This window comes from Macaca fascicularis, chromosome 18 (assembly GCF_037993035.2).
Source record: "Macaca fascicularis isolate 582-1 chromosome 18, T2T-MFA8v1.1".
In the NCBI taxonomy this organism is placed as follows: Eukaryota; Metazoa; Chordata; class Mammalia; order Primates; family Cercopithecidae; genus Macaca; species Macaca fascicularis.
Window position 1 is genome coordinate 43,271,140 of NC_088392.1, and position 26,548 is coordinate 43,297,687.

Sequence of the window (26,548 nt, forward strand, 5' to 3'; positions counted from 1 at the left end):
ACTGCAGAACAACACATGCTAAAAAAAATGATTCCTAGAAATGGCCAAGAGGAACGTAGAAACATACTTATTACTAATCACTGGGCTCACAGATATAGGATTGAAGGGGCAAGAGAAAAAATGGAGTGATGGGGCTAGAGGGAGTGAATCAAGGAAGCCCTCCTAGAGGAGGTGGTTGTCCTCTTTGCTCCTTTCATGAGAGGAACAATCTACAATTCATTGCTCTATACTATTCTCTTGGCAGATAAATCTACCACATTCTCAGTGACCATAAAGACTGGGGTTAAGAAGAATGCAGGCACAGATGCTAATGTCTTCATCACACTCTTTGGCACACAAGATGACACTGGTAAGAAAGCAATGCAGGGCCAAGGTTCACACACATTCTTCCCCAGGGAGACCAGAAGACTCAGCAGAAATTTCCAAAGGAATCCCAATTATGCTTCTGTCTCTCAATAGTATGCAAGCAATTAGCCCCATCAAGAAAGGCCCCATCAAAAAAGTTCCTTTTTTTCTAAAAATTTTCTTCTTCTCTGAGCCAGCTTTCTTTTTCTGTTCCAATGGTGGAGGTAGCCCTGACTCCACCTAACAACAATCTGGGACAAGGTGGCTTTGCGCAACTTCCAATGAAATTCAGCCATGGTACTCTCAGTATGAGGCACTCCAGGCATCGTAGAGTTGTTTAGGAGCCTTTGCCCAGGTACTCAGAGAAGGTGGTATTTCGTGTTGGGTCCAGCCATCTGCTCACACCACTGTCCAGTCATTCTGTTGAGTTTAGAGAGGAGTCAGTCCCTCAAGTAGTCATCATGTATTTGCTCAAAATCCTGCAGGTCCAGAGCCTAGTGCCAAGCATTATTGAAGAATAAATGGACCTAACCTTTGACCATGGGGTGCTCATATCTACTACAACAATGTGCTGGTAGAGAGCGTGGACTCTGAAGCTTGTCTGATTGGTTCAAACCTCCACTCCACCATTTATGAGCTGTGTGACATTGGGCAAGTTGCTTAACCCCTCTGTGCCTTAGTTTCCTCTATTTATAAAATGAGGATAAAATTAGTATGTGCCTTATAGAGTTGAAGGTCTAATGAAGTTGAACACGTACAACATTTGGGACAAAAGTGGCACTCAATAAACATTAATTAACATCAATTATTTAATAGGTTGGATAAAGCAGATAATATATAATGATATAATTCGGTCATAACCTACAAATGTATGTGATTACAATCCTTCCTGAACCATGATCAAAGAAATTAATGGGCCTTGGCAACTGCTTTTATTAACTGAGGTCTTTCCATGTGTTAGACACATTCTTGAGCATCCAACAGTCATCGACTCATTAAATCCTCACAACAGCCCTACGAAGGGACTAAGACCTCTCCTTTTTGACATTTGGAAAACCAAGTCTCAGAAATATTACATAATTTTCCCAAGGCCACCCAGTGGTATGTGGCAGAGCTAGGGATTGGACCAAGGTCTGTCTGTCTCTCTGTATACTTAAACCAGTCTGTAGTGAGTCTAGGAATAGCAGAAGACTTTCTACATGAGGTGGGCCCAGAGCTGGGACTTATCAGGGTACAGAGACTTAAAGGCAATGCAGTGCATGCTGAGGCAGGAGGACACGGTGATGACTCTGAGATCACCTCAGTTTCAGACTAACACTGCAGCCAGTCTCAGGACGATTTTATATGTGAAATAGCTGAGGGTGGGGGAGGCATTCAAATTCATCCCTCCTCTGTCATCCAGAGAAGATGCTCCAGAAATTCCCACATGTCCCATCCCTGAAGGAAACCCCATGTTTCCCCAGGGAACATAGGGAGTGTGGCTTTGTCATTGGCTCGCTCTCCATGTAGAGAGTTGTGAGGGTATGGAAGTGGTGCAGCATTGACTTAGAGCTCCACAACTGTCTCCTGGATGATTTTGAGTAAGGTATCTCTTTCGACATAAACTGGAAATAAAAATGCACACCCTAAAGGGTTATTGTAAAACTCATTGAAAGAACACACACAAAAAAGTGCCCACTGTGAGTTGAATAGTGAGAGCACGTGGACACAGGGAGGGGAACATCACACACTGAGGTCTGTCAGGGGGCGGGGGCTTACGGGAGGGATAGCATTAGGAGAAACACCTAATGTAGATGACAGGTTGATGGGTGCAGCAAACCACCATGGCACGTGTATTCCTATGTAACAAAACTTCACATTCTGTACGTGTACCCCAGAACTTAAAGTATAACAAAATTTTTTTAAAAAAGATAAAAAGACAATGTGGTGTATATATACACCATGGAGTACTACTCAGCCATAAAAAGGAACGAAATAATGTCTTATACAGCAACTTGGATGGAGCTGGAGCCCATTATTCTAAGTGAAGTAACTCAGGAATGGAGAAACCAAATACTGAATGTTCTCACTTATAGGAGAGAGCTAAACTATGAGGGTGCAAAAACATACAAAATGATATAATGGACTGTGGGGACTCATTGCAGGAAGGTTGGGAAAGGGGTGAGCGATAAAAGACAAGATTGAGTACAGAGTACACTGCTCAGGTGGTGGTGCACCAAAATCTCAGAATTCACTATTAACTCACCCATGTAACCAAAAACCACCTGTACCCCAAAAGCTATTGAAATAAAAAATTTTTTAAATGCCCACTGTGCAAAGGTAGCCAGTGGATGACAATTGCACAGCCTAAATTTGGTGGAAGTTCAGAAATTTGGTCATTTTGAAAAGGGATTAAAGGTTTGGGTCTGACTAGGATTGAAAGGCCTCAGGTCCAGCCAGTCATGCTGGGCTCATCCGATCGACAGGAATGACCCTCCTGAAGTCCTCCAAGACAAACAGCAATAAGTTTGAGAGGGACAGCATTGAAATCTTCACGGTGGAGACGCTGGATCTGGGAGACCTGTGGAAAGTTCGACTTGGCCATGACAACACAGGTGTGGCTTTCCTCCCCTCTGCTCCCTGTTAAGACTTTAAGGACCATGGACAGGTCCTTGTGGGCCTCTGGGAAACACTCTGGAAATTGGAATGCCATCTGTCTTCTGTAATGACACAGCTTCCTCAATCCCTTTAGCCCAGCAGAGCCCAGAGAGTCCTCAGCTGCACACAGAGTTTCTGGCCTAATTAGTCTAGCGGTGTACCTGGACACTGGTGATTTTTAAAGCCTTTCTCTATCCCCCAGTGTCGGTAATTTTAATGCACAGCCAGATATGAAAATCCCCAATCTAACTCAGTAGTTCTTCGAGTGTGCAACAGAATCACCTTGGGGGTTAACTCACAGATTTCTTGGCTCCACCCCCAGAGCCTTTGATTCAATTGCATCATTCCTATCATTGGGTAAGATTATAAAACTTTTGTAAATAGGCTCTTTCTGGCATCCCTGAGTTCTTTTTGAAGCCCCTTTTTCAAGGAAGAACAGCATCCTTGCTTCCTCTCAGTGCCCTCCCACCTCAGCCTCCCCCTACTCTTCTGTCATCTCCTATTGATGTTCTTTTACTCTTACTAATTTCACTGACAGTAGCCTGGAGTGTGATCCAGCTTCAACATCTGGGTGCACATTTTAATAGCAATGCTGCAAGCAAAAGGGATGTCATGTTAATGGTATCGGCCAGCCACCAAATAAGGAAGGATGTCAGGAGTCCCTGAAGTTACCCACAGGAAATCATCTCTGCTCAGATCCTTGATGGGTTCTGTGTCTCCTCTCTTTCTAGGCAAGGCCCCAGGCTGGTTTGTAGACTGGGTAGAGGTGGATGCCCCATCTCTTGGGAAGTGCATGATGTTTCCCTGTGGCCGCTGGCTGGCCAAAAATGAAGACGACGGGTCCATCGTCAGAGACCTCTTCCACACAGAGCTTCAGACGAGGCTGTACACGCCATGTAGGAACCACACACGGCAAGGCCGGCCCTTCTCTGGGGCCCCATCACCAGCTACCCCAATTCAGCCCCAGTTCCTCCTTCAGCATTGACTGTGGGCCAGGCCCACCTTGAAGATTTTGGTCTCTCATCCCTGTCTTGAATTTCCTGAGCTCTGTGGGGGCTGTGGGCAGAGTTCAGGACCCAGGAAATGAAAATACGAGATTTATTCTAAACTCCACTCCAAGTTAGCTGGTGACAACATGTAGAGAGTCTAACCTCTCTAGGGTTCAGATTCCTCATCTGCAGCATAGAGATAATAATGCAGGATGATAGCAATATCCAAAAGGAAGAAAGATAAACATCTAACTGAGGAATCATTATCAGCCCTGTCACCAGTCCTTACTCCGGTCATTAACATGCCAAATAAATCAACAGTATAAGATTTTCTCAGGTGGTATACGTGACTGCCAGCCCCACAATGGCTTGAAAGGGCCCTCACTTATGGGTTGAAGGGAAACACAGCCTGGACCCTGCCAGATCCAGAATTCAAAAAGAAGGTGAATGTAATTCCATTTTCTAGCTAAGGGGAAGAAGGGAAGGGAGTAATTTAGTGAAGTTTTAACACTTCCTTTCCAATGTCATCATCAGAAAGAATGTATTAAATGTTTATAGACATGTAAGTATGTAGTACTAGGTACTGGGAATCAAACTGAAATTAAACTCTAAAAGTCTATCTAAATTTGGTAAAATCTGAATAAAATCCAGAGCATATAATTTTTTCTAACTAAAGAATAAACTGTACCACAAGATTCCCCCCAAACAACTCATACTTAATAGCATGTATCAGTGATGAACAATTTTTTGCCTAGAGCAATAAAGTAAACAGATCATCAAAATATCTTCTGATCCAAAGTCTAAAATGAAGTGACATTTCTCTGGCTGGGCATGCCCAAAACCAGCCCTGGATCCAGCCTCTGTTCCCAGGAGTCACCTGCAGGTGAGGACAGACTCTGGCCTGAAAGATGTGCATGGGGCTGGCAGCGGCACTGATTGGAACCCTTGAGGACAAACGCATCCATTTCTCCCTACATGACCTAGGATACACCATACCAAAAAAGAAAAGAAAAAGAAAAGAAAAGATAAGAGTTTGTATGGCTTGACTTTGAACATGCTCAGTTCCAGCCTGATATTAAAACTAACCTAAAGGGTGAGCTGTTCCTGCCCAGAAACTTCCAGGGGTTCTCCTACTGCTGGCCAGTCTCAAGAAAGCTCAGATTCTGTTGCCAGCTTTTCTGTTCAAGGCTTTCCAAGTCTTGGGGCAGGGAGAAAACCCAGAGGCTCAGAGGAAAGGGCTGTATGCTGCAGAGATGACACCTCTGTTATTGCTTGAACACCTGGCAGGGTCAAGGCTGTTTCCCTTCAACCTATCGGTGAGGGCCTTTTCAAGCCATTGTGGAGTAGTGGTCACCTCCATGCTATCCCTTTCTGTGGCCTGTGGCTAAGCAGTAGTACTTATCTCTAGTTCACAGCAACAGGATTCCTAGAGGCTGACCATACAGGCTTTAAGGTCAGACAAGCCTGGGTTTGAGTTCAAGTTCTACCATGTGACTTTGGGCAAGTTACTTCACCTCTCTGAGCCTTGGTTTTCTCATCTGTAACATGGAGTGTAATAATGCCTACTCTTTTGGGTCATTGTGAGGGTTAAAGGAGATAAGGACCACAGCATACTCAGTACAGAGTCTGACATATAGGAAGTACTTAATAAGTGATTACTATTATTACTGCGGGTATCACTACTACAGCCCTACAGCAAAGTAGCCATGATGATAAATGAAAGCAACATCCTCATCTGGAGAAGGTAAGGGCCACAAGAGAGCAGGAAGCTTCTATTGTGACTTCTTTCAAGGGCCAAGATTACAGGATAGAGTAGACATCCACTTGAACTGTTTCTCTGGGTTTTCAATATTCTTCTTTTCTTTTTCTTAATTTTTTTTAGTTACTGTGACCCAGAGTAAGTGTACACATTTATACACATATGCAAAAAATAAAAATGTCACAAAATATTGTACCCTTGTTACGTGTGATATACAGTGATATTTTTCTGTTAAATTTTTTTCAATTCCACATATTTTTAAAAATACTGTTGACAACCTACTAAACCCATTTCACAACCTGCTAATGAACTAACCTATAGTTCCTATAGCAATACATTGTTTTAGGCGCTCTCCAACTTTAGTATAAACTATGAGTTAAATATTTAGATCCCTATACCCATCCCACAGAGAAGCTAAGGCAGGGTTTTCAAATCTATATTTTATTTTTATTTTATTTTATTTTATTTTTTGAGAGAGAGTTTCATTCTGTTACCCAGGCTGAAGTGCAGTGGCGTGATCTCAGCTTATTGCAACCTCCACCTCCCGGGTTCAAGCAATTCTCCTGCCTCAGCCTCCCAAGTAGCTGGGACTACAGGTGCCTACTACCACGCCCAGCTACCTTTTATGTTTTTAGTAGAGACAGGGTTTCACCATGTTGGCTGGGCTGGTCTCAAACTCCTGACCTCAAGTGATTCGCCCACCTCGGCCTCCCAAAGTGCTGGGATTACAGTCGTGAGCCACCACACCTGGCCTGCAAATCTGTATTTTTAACAAGCATCCCCAAAAGTTTCTGAAGCAAAGGGTCTTCCACCCATGCATAGAGACATACTGGTCTCTATTCACACTGGTGGCTGCCCACCAGGAAGCTGCTTGCTGACAGCACTGATTTGTCAACCCTCTTTTGAGGACAGATTGTCCCTGGTGGGACCAAGTAAACCCTGGTGGCAGCCCTTGCCTCCTGCTATCCCCTCCCCTATAAAAGACCTCTGTAATGTGAGGGAACCTGAATGAGGGACTGGGTGTGAGGTGGATGGGTTGGGGAAGGCAGGCCATCTGGGAGGAAGGGAGGGCCTGGGAGCAGGGGATAGGGAGAGGAGAGAAAGAATGCTCACTACTGTAGACTAGCTGATCCAATCAGCATGTTGCCCCCTGAAATCTAGTGCTCTTGTTTATGGAGTCTCTTCAGCCAAGCACCATGTGGAGGGCACTTTACAGACAGTGGACACTGAGGCTCAGAAGTAACTTGCCCAGATAACACCAATGGTCAAGACAGAGCCAGGTTTCCAACGTGGGCTTGTCAAATTCCAAAGCCTGTGCTTTCAACCAGTCTGGTACATGCACTCTGGGATGTGAGAGGCTCACACAACCTGGTATGAGGGGGTGAGGGTTTTCCGTGGTGGCTGGGCAGGACCAGACCCCAACTGCAGTTGCTAGGCAACTTTGTGAAGGTCCAGGTCCCTGGGCAGCAGATCCCCAGTGCAAGGGTCCGGGCTGGTGGTGCTGCTGAAGAACTGGCTCTCACCATGTTTGTTTTCTGTTCTCTCATCCCCTCTGGCTTTGTTCTCTGACCACCACCCTCAGTTGTTCCTTACGAGATCACCCTCTACACCAGTGATGTCTTTGCTGCTGGGACAGATGCCAACATCTTCATCATCATCTATGGCTGCGATGCCGTGTGCACCCAGCAGAAGTATCTGTGCACCAACAAGAGGGAACAGAAGCAGTTCTTTGAGAGGAAGTCTGCCTCACGCTTCATTGTGGAGGTACTTGGGCTCAGCAGGCTGTCCAGGGATGGGGTAGGTCAGACAGAGGGAGAGGAGAAGCCCTACATTCAGGGCAGAACACATGCCCTTCATCCTGATGCGCTGCTATTAGAGAGGAAGGTGGGAAGCTCATCCTACCTTCCTGTCCTCAGTACATCCAAGCAACCAGGGGAATGGTGAAGCTCAACCTGTGCCTCCTGGACTGATGTCAGGATCAAAGGCAATGATGAGAGACAGGACTTGGAAACACTAGAGGCATAACGTCAACAGGCTCTCTAGAGCTTCCAACAATAGACACTTACCCACAGGGGGAACATGGCTCCCAGACTTGCTGGTTGTGGGGTTCTGCTGATACTGCTAGCCAGGGAGAGGTGGAAATCCCACCACCAGTGGTCATGTGGGGATAGGGTCTCCTGCTCAGCTCTCAAGCTATGGTCAAACAATTTAATAGAGAAGAACATTATGTATGTTCCATGGCTTCCCATCAGATCTTGACAATGGGGGTGCTGTTGTTCAGTGTTTACTGTGCCTGTAGGTCATAGCGCCTTGGAATCCATATACTTCAATTTAGTGCATATGCACTGTGCCTGCCCAGTGTGCTCAGCTGTGTGCCAGGTTGGGTGGGAGACACAAGAGAAGGGGAGAGCACAGATACTGCCTGAGAGGGGCTTACAGTCAAATTGGGGACCCCAGTCCTCCCCACAAAGGTAATGAGAGAGTCTGGTGATGGTCATTGTCACTGACCCTGTGGGTCAGAGGGCACTGTCATAGGCTTTATCTATGCTAACTCACTTAATTGTCATAAAAATTCTGTGCTGCAATTGTCCCCAGGTAAATACGGGGAAACTGGGGCACAGAGGTTCAGTTGCTTCCCTAAAACCACACAGCTAGGATCTAGTGAGAGCAGGATTGAAACCCAGGAGGACTGGCTCTTAGCTACTGCAGTAGACAAGCAAATGGACTGAGCTTACTGTCATTGTTTAGAGAAGGGAGAAGGCTCCTTGGAAGAGATGGCTTTGAGTTGGATCTGAAAGGGGCCAGTGGCAGAGACAACGAGGAAAGGCATTTCTAGCAAAGGGAACAGCATGGCCAGCAGCTCAGAGGTGGAAATAAGCGTGTGGCTTGAGGTTTGGCTAGAAGTCATGGGAGGAGTGTGATGTGACTTGGATGGACGGCAGTAATGAAGCAAGACTTAGAGGGGAAGCGCAGGAGACCCTGAAGGAGAAGAGCCAGGAGCCTCAGAAGCCTGGGCCCTCCGGGCAGTGGGATCTTTGGAGATGTACCCCTTATTTTCTGATAGGAAACAAAGCCCAGGGCACCTTCCTTCTTCCTGGGCCAGTCTCTATCCCGGGGGACGCCCTGCTCTCTTCCCACCTTCTCTGGAGCAGTCAGCACTTGTGGGAAGGTCTGTCACCTTTGTTGAGTCTTTTAACAAGAAAATGTAAGGGTGATTCATTAATCCACACAAAGCTAACGTCTCATCCACCCAAGATGTCGTGGTGCGTGAGTCATCCAGGCCTGATGCCGTCAGCGGCTGAGGCTGTGATCACACCTCAGCATGACTTCCGGGGAGTTTTTATCAATGAAGTCCCCACTAATAGACAGCTATAATTTGCCAGTAATTTTGTTGCTATGTTTTTTTCTTTTCAAATGTCTCTGGATTTGGGGGCAGTGTGTGAGCTGGGAAACAAATGAAAGCGCTTTGTCTCCTGGCCTCTGTGTCTCTGCCCACCTGTGCCCCTCTCTCTGCACTTCCCTTTTCTGATTGATTTTCAGGTAGGAGGTAAAACGCTGGATTGCAGAGTCCATAACCCTGGATCTGACTCTGGCTCAGCCACTAACTCATGAGGAAGCCACTTCCTCTCTCTGTGGCCCCTTCCTAAGAAAAGGGGTTGACCAGAAAAAGAACAATAATAGCTAAGAGTTATTGAGAACATCCAAAGGCCAGCACAGTTCTAAGGACCTGATGTGTATCAACTCATTTAATCTTCATAACATTTCCACGACATCAGTAGTATGATCATCCCATTTTACAGATGAGGAAATAAAGCACAGAAAGGTTAAGCAGACTTACTCAAGGTGTCTTAAAACAGCAGAGCTAGGATCTAGACTCAAGCAGTTCAGTTTCAGAGACTTCTCTGCCTAATTCTTTCACCTTCCAGAATACTAGGGTCCCTTTTGATGCTGATGTCCTCTGAGTCTTTCTCTGAGGCCCACCAACCATGACTAGCTGTCCCCTAAAGGCCGTCTTGCTCTCTGAGGGGTTAGAACTGAGACGGCAGCTGGGCACGGTGGCTCATACCTGTAATCCCAGCATTTTGGGAGGACAAGGTGGGTGGATCACCTGAGGTTAGGAGTTCGAGACCAGTCTGGCCAACATGGTAAAACCCCGTCTCTACTAAAAAATATAAAATTTAGCTGGGCATGGTGGCAGGTGCCTGTAATCCCAGCTACTCCAGAGGCTGAGGCAGGAGAATCGCTTGAACCTAGGAGGTGGAGGTTGCCATGAGTTGAGGTTTCACCACTGCACTCCAGCCTGGGCGACAACAGCGAAACTCCATCTCAAAACAAACAAACAAACAAACAAACAGAAAAAACCTGAGGCAGCCATCCTGTCCCATGCAACTTAGGGCTTAGAGGATTAAGGTCACAGAAGCCAGAGATTCTCCTCTGCATCCCATACCTGTATGCTCCAGGTGGAAGAGAGAAGATGTTGTAGCTGCCCCATCCCCCACCCAGTTCAGGGGCTCACCCGGCACACATGTATCAGCTTTTTCTTTCAAGGGACTTTCATGCACACCATCGTGGTTAAGGCTCACCACCGCATTATGAGAAGGCCTGGCTGATTTTATCATACCCATTTTGCAGTTAAGGAAACACTCTTTCGTCCTTGCAACCAACACTTATTGAGTGCCTAGGTCATGGGCACTGTTCTAGGTTTTCAGGATACAATGCAGAGCAAAATAAATGAAAACTTACAACTATGAGAACTGCTCCAAGGAGGGGCTCCACTATGCAACAAGAGTCTGTCATGAAGAGAGTTCACTTTTTTGGGGAGGTCAAGGGCTTTCCTGAGGAAGTGATCATTGAGACCTGGATTACGAGGTTGAGCAGGCATGGCATTAGGTAAAGAAGAGGAAGACAGAGAGGCAAGCAAAGCATGTGCAAAGGCCCTGTGACAAGGAATGTGGAGTTTGAGGGACTGGCATTTCTACGTGGGAGCTCAGAAAAGGAGTGGCTGGAAGGTGGGGGACTCTTAGAGGTCTGGGGCCTTGAATAAGTCAACTTAGCAAGACAGGAGCATGGCACAGCCAGGACTCATCTTTTGCTACCCAATTCAGTTCTCACACAAGGGATGAGTTGCTACAACAGCGAGCAGTGGAAGATGGGGAGCTGGGTTCCATGCTGAAAAGGGGTCCCCCTCCCAGAGAAGGTAGATTGAACCAAGTTCTGGAGTCAAGGCTGACTTTAAGAGAGGGGACATGAGGCATGGGCATGGCATGTGTGTCAAGGTCAGTGGGAGTTGGCCTGGCTGGACAGTGGGGACGTATCAGGAGGAAGCACAAAGGGACTCAAGGTGGATGCCCTGGGGAAGCAGGATGTTGCCAAGGCCATACTTTCCTGGATCTTTCAGCTAACATCTGGTGCCTTATCTCCTTTCCAAAGTTAGAAGATGTGGGAGAAATCATTGAAAAAATTCGGATTGGCCATAATAACACAGGCATGAATCCTGGGTGGCACTGCTCTCACGTGGACATCCGCAGGCTCCTCCCGGATAAAGATGTGAGTTTTTGACTGGTCTGTCCTGCTGTTTCTTTTGTCCCTTTCCAGAGCAGATTCAAGGCGAATTCCCTGTAAGGACCTGCTGGCTAGATCAGCCTTATTGAGATAAAAATCTCATAATGAAAATTCACCCAGTTCACTCAGAGTGCAGAAACAAGCTCTGGTCCCAAGTAGAATTTTCTAGAACCTGGTTTAGGGGTCAAGGAGGAGGGTCTGTGCATGTCTCTGCTCCCCACCTCCAAGGCCATATTACTAGTGAGTGACCAGAGTGCCTTTCCTGTAACTCAAGGTAAATTCACAGAAGAAAATCTACCTCAGACAACTTTAAAAACATTCTGAAACCACAAAAGTATAAACCTAGGAGATGGATCTCAGTCACAGCTATGGATATGAATGAAGAGGGAGCAATTTTTATTTTTTTATTTTTTTGAGACGGAATCTTGCTCTGTCACTCAGGCTGGAGTGCAACAGCACTCTGCCTTCTGGGTTCAAGCGATTCTTCCGCTTCAGCCTCCCAAGTAGCTAGGACTACAGGCATGCACCACCACACCCGACTAATTTTTGTATTTTGTTAGTAGAGACTGGATTTCACCATGTTGACCAGGCTGGTCTTGAAATCCTGACCTCAGGTGATCCACCCGCCTTGGCCTCCCAAAGTGCTGGGATTACGGGCATGAGCCACGGTGCCTGGCCAGAGGGAGCAATTTTTAAATACAGAGCACCCGCCTCCCTTTACCCACTGAGTCTGAGTCTCCAGGATGGAGTTCAGATACCTATTATTAAGTGACCCTGGGAACCCCAGCCTTTCAGAGCCAAACTCTGATGTGGTTGTGCAAGTCTTTAAGACTGGGTCTACTGAAATGTGGGGAAGGGGCTCCCCGTGGCTTTTACATTATTTATGGGGCCCCATGATCCTCGTCCTTGGTCTCCATGAGTACTGAGATGCCGATGAATCCCTGAAGTTGGCAGCTTTCACATTAAGGGCTAATTTTTCTTTTTCTGCCTCACCCCAGGGTGCAGAGACCTTGACTTTCCCATGTGATCGGTGGCTTGCCACCTCTGAGGATGACAAAAAGACCATTCGAGAACTGGTTCCTTATGACATCTTCACTGAGAAATACATGAAAGATGGGTCCTTACGGCAAGTCTACAAGGAAGTAGAAGAGCCTCTGGACAGTAAGTGTGGTGTGGCCACCCTTATCACCGTGGGCAGGCTCCAGGACCCTGGTCCTCCCTGTGGAGCACATGCCCTGTGCCAGGCTGAGCCTCTTCACCCAGGAGGAGGGTCTGTTGTTACCTCCACTCTGTAGAGAGGGCCACTGAGGCTCACAGAGCTTCCATAATCTGCACACAGCTAATAGATGACTGAGCTAGTCTTCAAAGTCTCAGCTGTCTCGCTCCAAGGTTTGTGCTGAAATTCTTTCCTGGTCTGACATTGGGATAATACATCCAGATAAGGGGAATCCTATTCCTGGCTTATCCTGGTCCCTATTTTCTCCCTACTCTTCATTTGTTTGCTACCAATCACTATGGCTTGGGCCTCTCTGCTCTTGCTGGACTTAGCTGTCCCTACTTAGTATGAATTAAGAAACCTTCTTGAATTATATGTAACTGGAACCATATTTGTATTTGTTCTCAGTAGTTTGGCATGGCTCGAGAAAGTTCAAGGTGATGAGCTTCTTTTCTGGATGGGCTGGTTAACTTGTCCACTCTTCATCAGTGTGGTTTTCTCTAAAGGATTTGCATCAGACTGGCCACCCACTTCTTGTACTTCCTCCTCCTTTGCTTTTGGTGACCCCACCATATTCTAGTTCTCTTCCTAACTCACTGAAGTATTTAGAGTGCTGGTTTCTTTTCTCATGCTAGGTAGTATTCCTCAAGGCTCAGTCCTCAACCTTCTCTTCTCCTCTCTTTCTACACTGTGTATGCGTACACACACACACACACACACACACACACACGCACACGCTCTTCCCAGAACACATGGACAGAGTCATACCTCTGTTTTGACCAGCAATGGCATCGTCCGTGTCAATCCCCAGGTTATTCACCAGCCATTCAGCTCTGAATTATCTTGAGCTATTTCAAAGCCAAATTCATTTGCAAAAAAACAGACTTTCTACCCCTGATGATAGACAAAGAATACAGTGGATCTCTCTAGCAGGGTAGCCTACACAGATCAGAGAAGCTCCAAGAGTTTGAAAATCCACTTTACATTTGTTGTGTTGTCTTCTTGGAAAAACTGGAGTAAAATTAAAAATTTTGGGCCCCTTATGGAGCCAGGAAGACAGGTCTTTCTGCCCACCAAGTGGATAAGACATCCAAAAGACAAAAGACAAACACTGTCTTCCTTTGTTGTCACCGGAAGTAAAACAGCTATAGCTCTGCCTTTCCTTTAACCTGAATTGTTGCCCAGAAATAAAAACAAGTGTTGCCTCAATAGTGTGACACCCCTACTCCTATCCTTTTCTCCACATAGTCTTTGCTATTAAATCCTTCTCTACTTGGACCCCAGAGGATGCCCTGGAAAGCTGTCCCAGGAGAGCACTTGGGCTGTTCTGTGTGGATAACATACCACAAAACTCACTCTGAGCTCGGTGATGTTTCTAGGGAAACATCTCTCCACGGATGCGCCGGGTGGCCTGGGTGGGACAGGGAGGGAGGAGGATCCAGAAATAGCTGGCTCTGACTGCACTACCGCATTACTCAGCACCCAGAAGCTGAATCAGTTTTCCTAATTCCCAGAGGACTGGAGACAGCAGCAAATGAAGGGGGAGTGAGAAGGCCATTTCATCCCAGCCCCTGGGGACACTGCATCCTGCTCTGGGACACAGGCTCCTAGAAAAAGTGTCCCTATAGGCCCATGCCACCTGTGATTAGCTCACATATGGAGCAGGCCCAAATGCACAGCTAGAAAATGGATGGGGAGGAAAATGAGGGGGAGGACCGTCGACTGTTGTGTCTAAACTATGACAAGTTTCCTAATGTCACTGCAGGTCAGTATTAGCAAGACAAGCTTAGGTAACATTTAGACAATAAAGAGAGGATTTTCAGTGTGTGAAATGCTGACAGGTTTCTGCACTGAGCTGAGTGGGGCAGGGTGGGGTAGGAGCAAGTGTGGCTGGTCCCTGGTTTCTGCCCCTGGCGGTGTGTCTGACCAGCCTCTGCAGGTCACCTCTCACAATGCACCCAGGAGCTTTGGATGGTAGCGGCTTGGGCAGGGCCGCTGAAACAAGGAAGATGGTTGGGGAGAAGGTTTGAAAAAGGGGCAGGGGTTGCAGGAGAGGGTAGAGTTTAGGTTTGAACATGTGAGTTTGTGATGTTGGGGTCTGGTCAAGGTGGAGACGCCCTCTAGGTAGTAAGTGTGTGTATCCGAAGCAAAGGAAGGACCTAGGTTGGAGGCACAGACTCAGAAAATTCAAGAAAGTGCAAGATGAGAGCTGAGGAATGTGGGTGGAACCTGGGAGGCCTTGGCATCCAAGGCACAGGTGGAAGATTAGGAAACCATAAAGCTACCCAAGAAGGAGTGTCCAGCCACACAGGAGAGCAGGAGGGAATAATGCTGCAGAACCCAGTGGAAAATGAGAAAATCATGGGAACCCTGCTGTGGGTGTGAATGTGTTCCACAGCCATCAGGACAAGCAATTCACATCACTTTACTTTTCTAAATTTAATTAAATGTGGTTCTGAGCCCACTTGCAAGGACTGATAAGAAAGTCCATCTTGTTCACGACAGGGAGGGGAATCCCCTTTTTGAGGGTCTTCTAGGAATCCTGAGGCTCACAGAAGAGACCTGGCCCTCAGTCCAGGGTGAGTGCCACTCCCAGCTGTGCTCACTGTCACACAGTGTCACTACTGGCTCTCCACCAACACACAAGTATCATTTCTCTGGGTGACCAGAAACACTCCTGCATGAATCTGGCTTTGTCAAAAGACTCTCTGTTCCACCCTTGAGGCCCCAAAGCTTCAAGTCCCCAAAGAAGCCCAGCAGTCACTTCCCCATAGGGTCCCTGTGTGCAGGTGAGGGGTCCCTGAGGCCCACGAATACTCCTGAATCCTCACTCCCTCCCAGGGGAAGGGAAGTTAACCTTTCTCCCACTTTGGCCACCTCTGCCTTTCAGCTTCTATTTCTCACCTTGGGGATAATCCAGCCAAGTCCCCTCTTCCCTGGCCTGAAACTCAAAATCTCCAAAGACAGAGGATACGGAGGGGGGCCAACCAATTTTTAGCCTTCATAAAAATGCAAGACTTGAGTCTCTCTGCTAAGGAGAAGGTTGGAAAAGGAGATCTTTTATTTTTCCTTAAATAAAAACAGCAGAACAAAAGCAAGATACCATGCATTTTTATTTTTCATAGTAATTTTTAATAATTGTCACACCAATGTTTGTTGAGCCCTCCCTATGGGCCATGGGAGACCAAGAAGAGGGTGGCAGTCACAGTGGCTTTGGTGAGGAGTTGGCCTGGGGCGCTGGGGCAGGGGAGGGTGGCAGTGGGTTGGAGAATAAATGAACATGAGGAAATGAACAGAGGGGAAACTGTTCTTTAAACAATATTGTTTTTTTCTGTGAACCATTTAGAAGGATCTGGTGTTGACACTGGTCACCCTCAAATCGCAAGGCATTTTATTGCCATGTATCATGGCAGGCAGATTTAGCAACCACGGCGTGGACACATCTCAGGTAGTTTCTGAGTCTTTCTCCCTGTGCAGTGCAGGCAGCTATATGGGCAGATAGATGTTTGAGGGGTACTTTAAAAAGTTTCTATTTTGGGGTCTCATAGAGCCTACCTGGGTCTAGATCAGATGAGCACACTTCCCACTGGAGAATCCACATGGATTTGAAGCTGAATATGCATAATTGAGCAAACAGAAGGCTAACCCCTCAAGTCCTAGGCCAGAAGCTTAGCACCTTCTAAAAATCCAGTTCCCCAAGACCTAAAGTGCTGTCACCCTTTTCTTCCCTTTGTCTGTTTGTCTGTCCCACCACCTGGCCAGTTGTGCTGTACTCGGTGCAGATCTTCACAGGGAACATTCCCGGGGCAGGGACGGACGCCAGGGTGTACATCACCATCTATGGAGACCTCGGGGACACCGGGGAGCGATACCTTGGCAAGTCAGAGAACCGGACCAACAAGTTCGAGAGAGGAACGGTATGAGGGGCACATGGAGTTTACCCTCCTTCCCTCCTCCCCAGGCCCAGCAATCTAAGCGCCAGTTCTTCTTGGTTCCCGGGGACATCCAGGAACTCCATGGGGCATCGTGCACACTCATTTGGGCCTCTGCTCTTGCCCTTCCCCTGCAAGTGCTCCTTGTTCCCCTCTCCTAGCTGATGCACCCACCCTGGGTCCTGCATAGGGGATGAGGTGGAGCAGAAGGCCAGCCTTGGGCAAGCAGGCAGCCTGCTGGAGCTCCAGGTTGTTGTTTGCATGGGGCTGGGTCGTCTTCAGAAAATCCAGTTCACTGTGCATGGTTCATGAATGTGGAGGTGAACACTGCAGAATGACAGGGGCTGTGCTGACACTGACAGAGACTTGAACTGTGGGGTGGAGAGGGGATCTGGAGGCCTGGTTCTGCTATCAGCTCCTTATCTGCTTCAAATTCTCTGGCCTCAGTTTCCTCATCTGTAAATTGAAGAGTCAGATATGAATTGGCTAAATTGTGTTGTATAGAGCCACAGGTGGCTCCAAGGGCCTTGGGAGCCTTGGGGGTGGTGGAGACAGGTGCAGCTGGACACCCTACTCCCTCCCAGGTGGATCCACTTTGACCTGGCCTGTTGATCACAGTGCCAAGCAAGCCCTCTGTTAAGAAAAGGGTTCTGTGACTATAAAAAGGCTTGAAAACCACATGACTGGGTGATGTATAAGGCCCTTCCAGCTCTGACACACTGATTTTACAAAACCACAGGGGTCTCTAAGGGTGGGTTTTGTGAAACTTCCCTTCTCGCAAGCTTGGCTCCCCTCTCCCTGCCTCTACTCCTCCACTCCGTGCCCTTTCTGGCATGCCCCCCGCCTCTGCCCGCACTTGCTCCTTAGTCTCCTTTCCTTCTCCTCTCCACACACTGAAATCTGCCTGAAATCCCCACAGGCCAGGCTATCTCCACAGGGAGATCAGGTTAAGGGGATTGGCTCCCAACTCAATCTATGCTCTTGCCCGTGGCTGTGCATGTCTGGGGATTTCGTACATCAGCCAACGGGTATTTATCAAGGGTCTCCTTAAACCTCACCCTCAGCCAGCCTTATCCCTTAGCATTGAACCACTCTACTAGTAAGGAGGATATTCGCCCTGGGACTAGAAAGGTGGGTGTCATCTAAGTGGGTCTGCAGCTGGCTGGTGACCCTATGAGTCAGACAGTGTGGAAGGAGACCCAGCCTGGCTGCCAGGTCTCCAGGAGTCAGACCCTAGCACTCCCATTCATTGGTTCATCATCCAGATAGAAACCATTTACCTTTAACTTCAGTTTACTGCATTTGAAGCAGAAATAGCAATATGATTGCTAATTAGACCTCTGGGCTGAAAAACAGGACAAGATGTAAGAGCATGTTGTACCAGGAAGAAATAATCTAAAACATACACATTCATGTTCCACAAGAGATATAATTGTTCACTGCCCTTATAAAGTAGGTAGGAGGAGTCCTATCCTCCTCTTTCCATCTTGCAAAAATGGAATACCAAAAAGGTCAAGCAATTTATGTGATTGTCCCTGACTCTACACTAGGGATATTATTTATCAGGGCCCCAGATGCTAGGGGCAGGTCACCTGAGCTCAGATCCTGGCTCTGACACTAGCTGTGTGATCTTAGACAAGTTACTTAACATCTCTGTGCCTCCTTTTCCTCCACCCTAAAAAAGAGTTAATTTTGAGTTATTGTGAAGGCCAGCTGAATTAAAAATGCAAAGCGTCTAGAACCATGTCTGGCAGGCAGGTAGCTCTTTGTCTGTGCTGGATGTTGTCAAGCCTTGGGAAAGCTCACCTGCCCCCTGCCCTAGTTGATGCCTGGTATCGATGCCTGGTAAATGCATTGTAAAAGCAGCAATGTACAACATACAGCTGAGAAGTCCATTTTTATGCATGGCTTCATTTACAGACTCTGGCAAAGAGTAGGCATTCAGTAAATGTGGATTAAGTAAATAAATGAAGGTGATGCAAGCCATTCCCCTCTGTGTTCAGATTCCATTTTTTTTTTCTTCTCTCTCAGCAAATTGTTATGTCACAAGAAAAAATCTTTGGCCCATTCTGCCCCATCACTTTCTTCTCTTTTCCTCCAGTTTTGACACGCCATCAGGGGTGCTGGTGCGACTTCTGGCTCAGTTACTAACCATGTGACCTTAAGTTTACTGCACAACATCTAGAAGCTTCCATTTCTCTGATCACTCCAGAATATGGAAGTCATCTTGGACATCCTTCTCCCTGTTGGAAACCCCTCCCCACCCACATCCAATCAATCACCAGGTTCCAGAGTCTTCCTTCTAAATAACCTCAAATCAGCCAAGTCTGCCCTGTATTCACTCAGCCCTGCCTCATTTCAGCTCACTCACTGAGCCAGCGTGGTCTCTCTGCTCAAGGCCCTGCCATCCAACCCACCCTCCAGCTTCCTCAGTTAACCTGTCCAAAGCTGACCAGTCACTATCCAACTTCAAGCCTGCAGAGGCTCCCCATGGATCCCAGATCTACCCTGAGTCCTCCACGGGATTTGCAGACCTTCACAGCCTACCCGCACTGGCCTGTTCAGAGTGCCCTCTGTGGACCACTGAGTGCAGTTTCCAGAATACCCCACCCTCTCTCCTGCCTCAGCATCTTTCCAAACATTTTCTCTGCTTACGTGTGCATGCACCCATAGAAAATAGGTAAGCCATTCCATGGTATTACTTTTTTACATAAAAGGCATCATGCTATATAAACACTTCTTTAACTTGCCCTTGGCATGCATGGCTGCCTTGGAAATCTCTCTCTGCCCCGGTATTCAAACATAGATGGAGGTGACTCTTCTCTATAACCACTGCACACACAACATTCTTCAGGAAAGGCTTTGCCAGTTATGTAGCCACTCCCCAAGCACGGGACCCCAGATGGCTTCCAATTTTCCTCTGTAAAAATTATCTGTAATAAACATCCTTGTGCAATGTGAAGGTCTTCCCCCAGGACAGATGCAAACAAGTGGAATTGTTGTATCTCAGGGTGGGCCCATTCTTACTCTGGTGAACCCAGTGGATTGCCAGCACCCCAGGACTGCTCCCATCCACATCTGCTTTCAGTCACACACCACTAGCTGCTATTTACCTGCAGCTGCCTTGGCCATGGGCTGTCCCCACCTGAGCTGCCTGGCAAACCCAGCCCCGCAGCTGCAGCTTAATGCTGACACCTGGAGAAGTCTGTCTTCCTAGGCCTGGCTCTAGTCCTCACACAGGTGGTCGTTCCCACCATCTGAGCTGGAATTACCCATCCCCTCCTCTCGCTGCACTGGACTGTGGGGTCCTGGGGACAGAGGGCATCCTATTCTATTCATCTCTGGTTTCCTACGGGTCAGCACAGTGACTCACATGGTACCTGTGCTCAGCAAATCTTTCGGAAGGAAAGTAGGTGTCACTCAGTGTCGCCTGTCCCCTCTCACCCTCCTCAGGCTCCCATCCTGACTTCTGCCTCCCACATTCAAACTCTGTCTTGGCCCCATCTCATTCAAAGCCTGGGATCCACACCTCACTGAGCTCCCCTCAAAGAATCAGCACACGAGAGTGGAGTGTCCACTTGACTGAAGATAGAGTCAGGGGCACAGATGAGGGCCTTGTATCACAACCCCCACAAAACCCTCTTGAGCCTGCGTTCCAGATGTTTGTCCCTGAGTCCCTCCACAGCCTTGCCTCCCCCAGAGCCTCACCTCTACTGCCTCCTCTCCTGTAGCCCCACCTTACTGGTTCATCAAACTCCCTCTCAGCATCTCCCAGGGAATTTCAAACACCTTCCCGTTACTCAGAAGTTCATCTCTAGAAGAGCTTTTGCCCTCTGGCTGCCACAGCTGGACTCATCCCCAATGCTCAGCATAGCTAAGGAATCCAGGAACAGGACCGGCTGACCACCCCTTCTCTGCCTCTACCCATGGCCTTCAGGCCCCACCCCCCTTACACAGAGGAGGCTTCCAAACACCCACAGGCTTCTCCCAAGAGGAATGTAGTGAAGGCAGTTTTCTCCATGGCACCACACATATAAGTGGACTGCAAGATGGGACCACTGTGGATATGAGGCCTTGGACCACACAGGCTCAGTGTTGGGGATTTGGGTCTGGGGGGGCACCCCGGCAAGGAAGGTCTGTTCAGCACAGCAACTGAGTGGGATGGAAGGTCCTAGAGGGTTGGGCTGGAGTGGGTTGAGTGGGGTCCACCCCCCACCATCTGAGTCCCCACATCTGGGCTCCCCAGGCTGACACCTTCATCATTGAGGCCGCTGACCTAGGCGTCATCTACAAGATCAAGCTCCGCCACGACAACTCCAAGTGGTGCGCAGACTGGTACGTGGAGAAGGTGGAGATCTGGAATGACACCAATGAGGATGAGTTCCTGTTCCTGTGCGGGCGCTGGCTGTCCCTAAAGAAGGAGGATGGGCGACTCGAGAGGCTCTTTTACGAGAAGGTGAGGCAAGGGGCCTACAGGGCCTGTGGCCATCCTCATGCCTAGGGGAGGTCCCTTGGCGTGGAGGTGCTGGAGTTGCAACTGCCAGTCCTGCTCTCCCACACAGGAGTACACTGGGGACCGCAGCAGCAACTGCAGCAGCCCTGCTGACTTCTGGGAGATCGCCCTGAGTTCCAAGATGGCCGATGTCGACATCAACACAGTGACCGGGCCCATGGCTGACTACGTTCAGGAGGGCCCAAGTAAGCCAACCAGGGAGCTCTTTAGATGGGGACCAGGCACATGGAAATTTTTAAAGCAATTCTTGGATGAGCCATTCTTGAGCTGATGACATATCTAACGCTTAGTCATTTACATAGTTTTCACACGTATTGCCTGTTTTATCCCCAGAACAGCCCTGCAAAGTGAGAGGGCAGGGCTAAGCCCCCTTTGCAGATGGGGAAACAAAGGTTAAAGGAGGTTAGGGTGAGAATGAACATCCCTTACACGTCACTAGAACATCACACAAAGCACTCAGCCATGCAAACTTAAGGCATGATGTGGTGGTGAAGGCAGGGGAAGAAGTCCTGAGATGGTTGTTTGGGGACTGAAGTTCCATTTCTGGTTCTGACAGTAAAATGTGTGGCCTTGGACAAGTCAGTCTCTTGGCTTCAGTTTTTTCCTCCTCCATAAAACAATATCATAATTCCCCAGCAAGTTCATTTTGCCAACCAGATTTTTGAGATAAGGCAGTTCTATAATTGTTGATTGAACATTTGAATGCACTACCTTCCTAGTCAGTTCTCTTAAACATAAGAGTGTGGCAACCATGTTAGCCCCCTCCAGGAGGCCACATGGTGGGTCTGTGGAGTCAGGCAGAGAAAGCCAGTCTGCTTACACTTTACCTTCTCACTCTGTAAATGAGTGATAGGACCCCCAAGAAAGTGCCTTTCCTTAAGCACTGTGATCACCTGTGAAAAGCCTCGACTGTAAAGATAAAATAAAGCCATGTGCAGGTAATTCCAGCCAGGAAGAGACAGTTTGGAAACTTTTCAAAGAGATAACAGATTGTATAACCTAAAATCCACTATACCAGGGTAGTGTCTCCCAAGCTATTGAGGAAGATGAACCAGGAGAAGGGTTTCCAGCTTGTATCAATTACTAACTGCAAATGACAGAGACCTGGAAATGGTCACAAACAAATTAGGAATTTTTGTTTTCACTCACATGAAAGCCCAAAGGTAGGCCACCTGGGACTAATACAGCAGTTCCAGTGCAATCAAGGACCTAGGTTCCTTTAACCTGGTCACTCTGGCAACCTTATAAATGACCTAAATGTTGCCCATAGTTCCAAGATGAATGTCGGAGCTCCAGCCATCATATCCATACTCCAAGCAGAATGAATGGAAGGGTAAGGAAAAAAAGAGTACTCCTCCCAGTTGAGTCAGACCTTTTAAAAGAGATTTCCCAACCAGGCGTGGTGGCTTGTGCCTGTAATTCCATTACTTTGGGAGGCTGAGGTGGATGGATCACATGAGGTTGGGAGTTTGAGACCAGCCTAACCAACATGGAGAAACCCTGTCTCTACTAAAAATACAAAATTAGCCAGGCATGGTGGTGCATACCTGTAATCCCAGCTACTCAGGAAGCTGAGGCAGGAGAATCGCTTGAATCTGGGAGGCGGAGGTTGCAGTGAACCGAGATCATGCCATTGCACTCCAGCCTGGGCAACAAGAGTGAAACTCCGTCTCAAAAAAAGAAAAAAAAAAAAAAAAGATTTCCCCAGAAACCTGCCCAACAATGTCTCCTTATGTATCATAACCACCCCTGCTGCAAGAAGAATGGATAGTTGGAAGAATGGAAACTGCGACTCTATGGACACTACCTGAGCAAGTTTTATGCTAATTAATCTGGTGTGTTTTGGAAATTGCTGTCTTCTAGGACTTCCATTCACTATGTTGCATATATGATACATTTTTATTGTTCTTCAAATTCCTTCTTTCTATGAGACCTTGCTTTTGCCAACAGCATTTTTGTTGACCATAGTGAGCTTTTGGGGCATATAATGCCTATATGTGTTGAGAGGTTATTTTTCTTACCCTCCTTCACATAATAGTGCTAGGTTCAAGTAGGATAATTGGCCAAAAGAGCTTTTAGAAGCTTGACACTCCAAACAAGTGACAAGAATGCTGTTTTTTGTCTGTACGTTGGGAGTTAGCAACTTGGAGAGGAGACACACACCACAGATAACTTACCAGTCTGAAGGGCTCATTGCACTTCGTCTCTGAGCAAGGAGCTGAGGTCAGTGCCCTCAGAGGTCACTTCCAAATCTGTGAGCCTATGAGACAGTGCCTTGTCCACCTGGTCTGTTGTGAGGCTGGGCCCCGTGATCTCTTGCAGTTATTCCCTACTATGTGTCGGTCACCACTGGGAAGCACAAGGATGCAGCCACTGACAGCCGAGCCTTCATCTTCCTCATCGGAGAGGATGATGAACGTAGTAAGCGCATCTGGTTGGACTACCCCCGAGGGAAGAGGGGCTTCAGCCGTGGCTCTGTGGAGGAGTTCTACGTTGCAGGCTTGGATGTGGGCGTCATCAAGAAAATAGAGGTGCTGGCTTCTTGGGGCCCCATAATCGTGACCACCATAGGGACAGACGGAGCTGACCAGTACCTGGGTGGGCAGGGGAGTGCAGGCTGGGAAGAGCAGCCTACCTGAAGCACCCCTTAGAGCAGGTAGCAGAGGAGAACCAACTAGCCAGGTGATTTGGGTGAGCCACCTGCCCCTCTGTGTGTCTGTCTTCCACCCACCCAGTGGGAATGTTCTGTGTATTAGTTTTTATGGCTGTGTAACAGAGTATCACAAACTTAGTGCCTTAAAGCAACACAAATGTATTATCTCACAGTTCCATGGATCAGGAGTCTAGGTGTGAGTTAGCGGGGGTCCATCTTCAAGATCTCAGTGGGCTGAAATCAAGTTGCAGCCAGGGCTGCGATTTTATCCGAGGCTTGGGGTCCTCTTCCAAGCTCACTGGTTGTTGGCAGAATTCATTTTCTTGGGGTGTAGGACTGAGGCCTTCATCTCATAGAGGCCCACCATTCCCCACCATGGGACCATCTCCAAAACCTGGCTCTTTTCTTGTTCAATAGGAGACAATCTCTTCTGCTTCAAATATCTCCAACTTCTTCACCTCTGACATCTAGACATGCTTTTTTAAGGGCTCACCTGATTAGGTTCAACCTACTCAAAGTCACCTAATTAGAGACTGTAATTATATCTGCAAAATCTCTTCACTTTTATGGGAGGGACCTGGGCCAGCAAGTGCACAGCACATTGGGAAGAAGCACTGAGGGAGGGGGCTGGGCAGGGAGCACTTCCTTCCCAGTTGTGCCCAGATCATCACAGATCAGGTGTGTCTCCTCCTAGCTGGGCCATGACGGGGCCTCCCCTGAGAGCTGCTGGCTGGTGGAAGAGTTGTGTTTGGCAGTGCCTACCCAGGGCACTAAGTACATGTTGAACTGTAACTGCTGGCTTGCCAAGGACAGAGGCGATGGCATCACCTCTCGTGTCTTCGACCTCCTGGATGCCATGGTGGTGAACATCGGGGTGAAGGTAGGGGGGCACTGTGAGTGTACAATGCATGGCCAGGGCAGTGCAGGTTGAGGTGGGGAGCAGCAGGGGAGACAGAAGTGGAAGAAGTAGGAGACTCATCACTGGGGTATCTGCAGGGGCTGCAGCCTGGTGTGCTAGCCAGATGTGCTTTGCTAGGAGCCACAGACTGAACTCTCTTCTGGTCTGCTGCTGTGTGACCTTGGGCAAGTCATCTCATTTCTCTGGGCCTTGGTCTTCCCATACACTGCTTGGAAATAATGCATCCCTGCTACTCATGGCCTGTTCCATGTAGGATCTTGGTGAGAATTAATGAGATCACAGTTCATGAAGAGCTTTGTGAGGAAGCAGCTCTATGTAGACAGGCAGGGTCATTATTCACCAAAGGATCCACCATCAACAGCAGTAGGGTGGTGATAGGAAAGATGGCATCTGGGATACTGTGAACCTCTGAGTCTCACGATGCAGCCAGTGGTGTCCACACAATACCCTCCTTAACTGGAAAAGCCTGGAGGGCAAGAGGTCTGAGCTTCGGTCCTGGCTCCACCTGTAACTGGCCAAATGGCCTGGGATAAGTTATATAAACACACAGGTCAGACCAGGCAGGAGGCAGATGCCTGGTGCTAAGATCCGAGGACACACAGCCATTTGGTGGCCCAGAAGCCTCTGTTTCACCTGACCCTGTTGGTTTCTCTTTTTGTCTCATGGCTATGGGGTCAACAGAAGGCCCCAGCCCTTTGCTCTGGTCCTGAATCAAAACCTGTGGGCTTCTTGGACCAGGTCAGAAGCTGTCCCACAAAGGTGAGAAGAAATCACCTGGACCTGAGTGTGCTCTGCCTACATTGTATATGGAAACAGAAGTGGGGTTCTGAAACCTTGACAGGCAGGAGTGTGGTGCCTGCCAGTCTCCTGCTTCCCGCCTGCTGGAGAGTCAGAGAGTAGCACTTTCTATATCTCACATCCTTCCCCCACCCCCCAGACATCTCTGTCTGTGGCCAGACGGATGGTGTGGGTGAGCACACAGTTCATCCAGGGACCTCCGCCTGACCCACTTCCCAGCCTGTGTGTGTCTCTGTGCCACCGCCCAGCACACATGCACACCCCACGCAGTGCAGCTGCAGCTCCCTTGGAGCCCTTTAGTCCAGGAAAATCCAGACCTACACCCGTTATCCACGGCACAAAGGAACATAGGTTTGTCACTTTACAAAGAGCTGCAGGGTTCTTTGGGCTGGCCATCTCTCCAGGACACCTGATATCAGACTAGAATTACAAGAGCACTGTTTCTGTCTCTTTTTGGAAACACACTTATTACATAAAAAGAGATGTGTCTGTGTAAAGGAGAAAAAGATGGATGCAGAGAACACAAGAGTTGGATGGACCAGCTCTCAGGGGCCAGTCTCCATGGGGCTGCTAAAGCACTCATTTTGATCATTCTATTTTTTATGCCTGCCTGGATAAGAGCAAAAAAGTGTTAGGCTCCCACTTTTGTTCCCAGTGGCTCCTCCTGACCATCATGAATGCCCTTGCTGGGTGGTCTAAGGGGATTTTCTTGGTAAAGTAAGAGGCTCTTCATCCGTTCCCTCAGCAAACATGTCCTGAATTTCTCCTGCGGGCCAGGCCTGCGCAGAATACTTCAAACCTCACAGTGTCCTGACAGAGATTCTAGATGCTGCCGGAAAAGCATGCAGCCCCCTCCAAGCACAATGATGGGGACATGACCACCATGATTAATAGCTCGGGTTTGGAGGTCCAGGCTTCTGGATAATGGGGACCAGGCCCCTGCACAGGTGATAGAGGAATGTAGCAGCCTCTAGAAAAGGGACACACTGGGCCAGGTACATTCAAAGGAGACGGTCAAGATGGCCCTTCCCCGACCGTAAGTTTGAGCCTCTCCTGAACCTTCAGACTTCACTGTGAGTTCAGGGGCACTTGGTGAGAAGGAAGGGAGTAAGAATCCGGGATCAAAGAACATTCTAGAACAGTGTAAGTGCTTTCTCTTGCCACGAGGCTGCCTCACAGAGGAAGAACCGTGGTGGGGGCTTGGTGGAGGCACACCAGGAAGAGC

The 26,548-nt window shown here is 48.2% G+C and overlaps 1 protein-coding gene across 15 annotated transcripts in view; it reads left to right on the top strand.

The window, feature by feature from the left end:
* The window catches only part of LOXHD1 (lipoxygenase homology PLAT domains 1), a 183,971-nt gene that overhangs the window by 111,251 nt on the left and 46,172 nt on the right, over nucleotides 1-26,548 (top strand). For 10 of the 15 annotated variants that reach the window (XR_006693827.3, XM_015439979.4, XM_045377633.3 and 7 more), the window contains 11 exons: nucleotides 245-349; nucleotides 2,811-2,939; nucleotides 3,714-3,878; nucleotides 7,313-7,494; nucleotides 11,161-11,277; nucleotides 12,291-12,453; nucleotides 16,271-16,425; nucleotides 20,687-20,896; nucleotides 21,003-21,138; nucleotides 23,276-23,484; nucleotides 24,301-24,486. Coding sequence is in view for 12 of the 15 variants with exons in the window: in XM_015439979.4 (XP_015295465.4) it covers nucleotides 245-349; nucleotides 2,811-2,939; nucleotides 3,714-3,878; nucleotides 7,313-7,494; nucleotides 11,161-11,277; nucleotides 12,291-12,453; nucleotides 16,271-16,425; nucleotides 20,687-20,896; nucleotides 21,003-21,138; nucleotides 23,276-23,484; nucleotides 24,301-24,486 (1,757 nt within the window). In the remaining 3 variants the exon portion in view is untranslated. Of the gene's footprint in view, nucleotides 1-244; nucleotides 350-2,810; nucleotides 2,940-3,713; nucleotides 3,879-7,312; nucleotides 7,495-11,160; nucleotides 11,278-12,290; nucleotides 12,454-16,270; nucleotides 16,426-20,686; nucleotides 20,897-21,002; nucleotides 21,139-23,275; nucleotides 23,485-24,300; nucleotides 24,487-26,548 lie in introns of those variants that run through there. The other 5 variants (XM_074022396.1, XR_012427094.1, XM_065533886.2 and 2 more) reach the window with 5 other exon arrangements.